A 6,616-nucleotide genomic window follows, 5' to 3' on the forward strand; every position below is an offset into this window, starting at 1 on the left:
TTATTTAATATTTATGGTAATTTTAGGATGGGCTTCTTAGCCTTCCTAGATGTTCTTAGAATATTTTGATTACTGCAGATTAGATACGCTCCCTTTAAAAGGCCACAAGCAGAAATCTCTAATGTGCTCTGGCTGCTTTGTGATGTGCTGGTGATGTAAATCTTATTAACAAACCATCAAAGCTGTTTTTTACAGCTATAATCCATTGGCCAAAATGCAGCCATCTCTTCCCAATCAGGGGATACTTCCTGCATTACTGCTTGTAGGCAGGTTTTAAGTGATTGCTGTGGTTCCTGGCTAATGTCCTTTTTTTTCTGATTCACCAGTGAATAGTAGAACAGGCTGCAAACACCTTGGCCATACAGCTATATGCAGCCCTCAAACAGAGAGGCAGTGGTCCAGAGTGCCTGTTGTTCCCTTTCTGTACAAACCTTTCTCCCATTGTCTGGCTTTCCTTTAGGTTAAGGAAGTGGGACCTATGCTGAGCAAAACTAGTGTCATCATTAATCCCCATCAGTGGCAACTTTTGAAAAGAAATGTCTTACAAAAAGTCCAAGGCTAATGGACATGGTTGTATGTTGCTGATCATTCACTCACTTGTGTCTCCTTGCCCATTAGGCTCCAAGCACAAGACCATGGTTGAGGCACGAAATGGTGCAGGTCCCATCAAGTCTTACCCTAGACCTGGATCCCGGCTGAAGGTGCAGAATGGTAGTAAAGGCTCAGGACTGCAGAACAAGACATTTCATTGTGAAATCTGCGATGTCCATGTGAATTCAGAGATTCAACTTAAACAGGTAGCTTGCATGTATCTGAGGCTCCTTTGCTGGTTTTAGTTGTACTACAATATTGTAATGTTTTGGCAAAAAGTGAACTTAGTATTTCTTTCCTGTCATCCCACAACTATATCTAAATACTACACCATAGGTCATGTCATATAACTGTTTTGTCTGGGAAAAAATGGGCTTCAGAGCTGTAAAGCAGAGGTAGACAAGATGTCGCTATCAATAAACAACACAGCAGATCTAGTTTAAAAGTTTCCTGTAGCTCAGGAGAGAGTTTTGAACTTTGGTCTCGCAAATGGAAGAAATTCTGGTTTGAGGTTTCCTGAATTCCTCTTTTGGTGCTGTTTCAGTCTGCTGAGCTAGTTTTTAATACTATGTGAGGAGAATGTGACTTGATCTACTGGTTTAGGGCAATTAGCAGGAGGGTGATACTATAGATTTGTCTGAATTGTGTAGAGCTAACAGTGTAGCTGCATGAACATGCAGCTCTGCTCTGTCTGAGCAAATTAGCCGTGGGTTCAGAGCTGTGTCAATACAGATATGTTGTTTCTGATGCCCAAATGGGAATATCTAACTGGATGGTGCTGTGTGGTGCGGATGTATTCTCTCCTTCCTTGTTATTTTAGTTACCTGTAAGATAGTATTAACTTGTATGGTGTAGACATATCCCTGGGTACTGGTTCTTCCTTCAGCTAATAATGAATTATTTATACAGTTGAACAGCATCAGCAAGACTGAAATTGACCTCCTACTTCTGAATATCCCTATGACCTAGTGATTACAGCTCTGCCTGGTTCAAAGCTCCTCACATGGAAAAAGGAAATACTAACCAAAATACCAATAAACTGCAGAGCCTTTCTTGGATCACAGAATTCACTGTATTTGATTAGTTTCTGATTCTCTATTTGATATGCTTCAAATTGGTATATTTGATTTAGCAAAACTCCTCTTTGCTCTCTATAAAGAACCTAGTTTATCTTACAAACAGGAGCTTAGGCATATCTTACTGAGAAATCATTTTCAAACTCAAAACTGAGAAATGTTTAAACAGCTAATTAAATGTGAGGTTATTTATTTCAGCACATTTCCAGCCGAAGACATAAGGACAGAGTTGCAGGGAAGCCTATGAAACCTAAATACAGCCCTTACAACAAACTGCAGCGCAGCCCAAGTATTTTAGCAGTAAGTATTTTTATTTTTCATCACTGTCTATGTGAATTTGTGACCTTGGGGACTCCCACTGCACTGAGACAGGAACACCACAGACCTGATGCTTTTGCAGTGTTTCAGCCCCACAGGCTGAGCCTGAGTGGGGATCAGATTTGGAGATAGTTATGTATTCTGTCTGCCCAGTCAAAGGCATGCAGACAGCACTGTGAGTGTTACTTACTGCTAGGAAGAAAGGAATAATCGGTGGAATGAGGAATGAGCTGTGTGCCCTGTGGAAAGGTGTTTGCTTTGCTGGGCCAGTACACTTCTTGAAGGCTGCAATATCTGCCTGTCCTGGGCACCTGAGATAACTCTCAGTTACGACAGATGCAGTCAGGGAAAAGGACAAAAGATACAAAAATACTGAGGCTCATTCTCTGCATACAGCAGAACAGAGTGCTGTGTGAATGTACTCTGTTGATACAAAAGAGTTCTCAGGTTAAGGAGAATTGATTCCTTATCTGCATACTCAGGCTGTATCTGTCACTGGCTTTCAAAACACCTCACCTGCCTTCATGGCTCCAGCCATTCCCCTTTCACACCCACCTGCATTTCCAGGAATTCTCCAAGCTAGTTCTGCCATTCATCTGTAGCTGGAGTTCAGACTGGCTCTAGCACAGCACAGATTGTATGTTTATTTGCTCCTGACTCAGCCTGTATTTTATTCATTAGGGAAAAGTGCATGCACAAAAACGATTCATTGGTTAGAGAGAGAAGCGAATGTGTGTGCACAAAGGTACAGTAGGCATGTGAGAAGCCTTTAAACCTCGAAATATTTGTATGTCTTTGTAAATGTATAGACAAGCATGAAAATGCTGCAGGCTTTCTCTAAGTCTCCACATTCAATAGGTTCTGCACACATTCATCGTCTTCACTTGTGTAATATATCATTTTATAATCTATTGCATAGAGACCTCTACCGATAAAGAGAGGATGTGAATATCTTTGCTCCCGCAAATATGTGATTCTAGTGCAAATCATTTTCAGTGAGACTGTAGTGTATGTATGTCTGCTTAGCTTTTTTCACCACAAGCACCCGCAATTGTAGATCATAAACTTGAGTAATAATTCTTTCAGAAATAATTCTTTATGGTATTGCTCTTAAAACATATTTTTATTTTGAAAAGAGGAGTTCTGTCTCAGTAGGTAAAGAGCTGACTGGACTAGTTCTCTATCTTGACAGCTCTACTTTTCTACAACTCTTTTGCAAGTGGAAAATTTGACTTGTGACGTTGAAGTCTTAATCATGTTTCTTCAGTGTTTCTTCCACAATTAGGATTTGTATAATTTAATGTTGTTCACTTGCAAATTATCCTTCCTTCTAAATATCAATGTGACTGCCTCTACACTCAAGAGGTTTATGTATCTTTAAATATATGATTGGGTTGCTTTAATTGCCTTGGGAGTAAGATTACAATGCAGGTAAAATTTCTAAACAGTTGACGCGAGGCTTCTATGAGAAACAACAGTGTGCCTTTGTCAGGGTTCATTTTTTTTCCCCTCACATTGCTTTTTTGTGTGTTATATTCCAGGCAAAGCTTGCATTCCAGAAGGACATGATAAAGCCACTGGCACCTGCTTTCCTTTCATCTCCTCTTGCTGCAGCTGCGGCTGTGTCATCGGCTCTGTCCCTTCCTCCCCGTCCTTCTGCCTCCTTGTTCCAGGCACCTGCAATACCACCAGCTCTCCTCAGGCCAGGCCACGGTCCCATCCGGGCAACACCTGCCTCCATACTTTTTGCACCATACTAAGTTATTAATGTAAAAAAGAGATAACTATGGCCAGTAGAAAGGGTAAAAGAAAAGCAGGAAATAGTTTGAAATTTTAAAATGTCTTTCTCTTTGGAAATGCCATCCAAGGTGACACCTCGGCCATAAAATTCATCATTAGCTGTACTGCATTTTGGAGTCTAAACAACCCTCCTTCTCAGTCTCTCTGTCTGTCTTTCTTAAATACAAATAGTGATTTGGTAAAAACTTAATTTCTCATAAAATTTATACCATTAAGGATTCATGCATCTATTATTTTTTTATTTTTATTTTCAATGTTTATGATGCACCTTGGAATCAAGGAACGTAAAACATTTTCCTGACAGACTTGAAAACTAGGGTCTTCCTTGCTCAACACTTATGTATATACATCTCTGAAAACCAATGGGATATAATCCAATGTGGAGAAAAAGGTAGATAAACCAAATGCTTGATTGTGGATAACATCTCAAAAGTGAATGGCGTTCTTTTTTTTTTCCAGTGTGCTCTTGTTGACAGGGTTTGTGTACTGTCCTAGGCCCCAGTACTGGTGTATCTTGTGTAGTACTAAAGATGTATCACATGTCTGATTTTAATATTTTTAGTTTCTGTGCAAATGTTTGAAAGCAATGCAACGCTGAAGCTTTCTTTTGTGTCACACTTTATTTAGAGAAATTAAAATAGAAAGCCATATAACATATAGTTAAAATTACTGCTTGTTTGCTACTTTGATTTAACTTATTTTTATTGTTTCCTCAATGGTGTTGCTAATCAATGTTTAAAGAGAAAAAAAGCTTTTCAATTGCACATTGCCACAGCTCACATGCATTGTTCCAGAAGACAATGGATCCACCTATTCGTATGTAAACAACCTTTTTTTTTTTTTCATTTCTAACTAGTTTCCTTGTAACAATGCTGCATAACATTGTGGCTCCCTAATGCAATAATGTACAGAACATAAAATATTTATAATTGACTGTATTCTCTGTTTACTGAATATATTGCAGTAATGCCCCACCTATCTTCTTACCTCTCCAACCCTTTTATAAAGGTGATATCAATATGCAGTACTCAGAATGAAGTCATTATGTGACAATGGAGACCACAGGTAGAAGAAAGGAAAAAAAAATAGAATTAACTTTTAGAGCATCTTTATCTGCAATCCATAATAGTAAAATGTCTGTGTATTTTTTTAAATGTACCTTTTCAATAAAATAATACGAAAAATGTACATGCTTCTTGTGTTTATTGATTGGTACAGGAAAAAAAAAAGACAAAAAAAAAAAGCCAGGAACAAATAAATTTAGCCAGAGGAGTGTTCAGGAGCAGACAAAGCATTAGAGTAGCAGTAAGATATAATTGCAGAACTTGTGTTTCCTTCCCTTGTATTTTAATGTCTTTTCCTAGCCACATTCTGTGTCCTGGGTCAATACAGCCAGCTCTCACAAGCCTCCCCACCCGGTTCCTTCCCCACCCCCACTGATCAGAGGAGGGGTGTTGGAGGGTAGGACAAAGTTGTTAGTTGAGATAAAGACAATTTACTACTCTATTGTGGAGATATCAGATTACACAAACAAAAATTGGGAAGAAAAAAGGTGTGAAAAAAGAAAATAGGAAAGAAAAAAGGTATGAAAAAAGAAAAAAGGAAAGAAAAGCATATGCAGCAGACTGACAGAAATTGAACCACGAAAACTGAAATTGGAATGAAAAAAAAAAAAAAGTCTGCACCCCTGCCTGGAAGCCACAAAAACCCAGAACAGAAAACCCTACAAGCTATGGAATGTATTTCAAGTCCCATAAGCCCTGGCTAGCCCCTCTCCATCATGCAGTAAGCATGATATGAGCATGGTATAGAACATACAGTCTAGCTGTCACTGTGCCCCTGCAGGGGGGAGAAGAGGCAGCCTCATCCCTTCTAGTAGAGCCAGTCAGCTTAAACCAATGCACCCTGTTACAGCCTTTACTGGGGTGGTTTGCAGTAAGACTGGTAAACACTCACTATATTCAAGATCCAGAGGAAGGAGCAGTAGAGCTAGGTGAGTGGTTATGGTTTTATTATTGCACCACCAAAAGGATACAACATGGTTATGCCATCTCTGATGGAGATTAAGGATTAACTTTAAAACCACCTGAGGCATACCTGAGACTGGCAGCAGGTCCCTTTGGATTATAATTGTGTAAGTGGCAAACTCTCTCATTATGCCTGCTGGGATCTCATATTTTAGAAATGAGCTCTGTGTGAGAAGGAAAATTTATATCCCATTTGCACAAAGGATATCAGCTGCTTTTTTTTGATGTGTTAGGATGTTTTCTTCTGAGATGTAATATCATTACAGACAGCTAGCTATGAAATTAATGGATTTGTTATAACAAAGAACTAGTACTGAAATGTAATATTTGCAATGAAATTACCATTTTGAATAAATATATTGAATATGCATGGTCCAGTAGCATATATAATAGATACCTACTTTTAAGAAAAAATAATGGAAATAGGATCTTCTATAACCACTGTAGTATACTAGTATGTGTGCCTCTCATTTCTGCAGGTCAAAATGGTAGTAAAATCTTTCCCTCCAATTTTGGGAAGATAGCAGAAGGAAGAAGACAGAAGCTGGCACACACATTACTTTGTCCATATCACCACTTGAACTCCTATGATAGGAGTTAGAGTCAATCTACTATAAACTAGTAAATGTCTCTGGTAAGAGATTATTTCATTTACAAGTAAATAACCTTGTCTGACTCCCTTACACTGTGGACTATAAATTTTATACTTAGAAAAGTTTTGCCAAAAAATTCGTCACATTTGTCTGGAAAAAGGGAATAAGCTCTGCAGAAAGTATTTTGCTACCTTCATGTATCTGCCAATAA

At 38.6% G+C, this 6,616-nt stretch overlaps 1 protein-coding gene across 3 annotated transcripts in view; it reads left to right on the forward strand.

Annotated features, from left to right (window-relative positions):
- ZNF385B (zinc finger protein 385B) overlaps window positions 1–3,745 on the forward strand; it is a 132,166-nt gene extending 128,421 nt beyond the window's left edge. For all 3 annotated transcript variants that reach the window (XM_054381117.1, XM_054381115.1, XM_054381116.1), the window contains 3 exons: window positions 619–797; window positions 1,866–1,967; window positions 3,527–3,745. In XM_054381117.1, the coding sequence (XP_054237092.1) occupies window positions 619–797; window positions 1,866–1,967; window positions 3,527–3,745 (500 nt within the window). The remainder of the gene's footprint in view (window positions 1–618; window positions 798–1,865; window positions 1,968–3,526) is intronic.
- The last annotated feature ends 2,871 nt before the right edge of the window (window positions 3,746–6,616 follow it).

This window comes from Indicator indicator, chromosome 5 (assembly GCF_027791375.1).
Source record: "Indicator indicator isolate 239-I01 chromosome 5, UM_Iind_1.1, whole genome shotgun sequence".
Lineage (NCBI taxonomy): Eukaryota > Metazoa > Chordata > Aves > Piciformes > Indicatoridae > Indicator > Indicator indicator.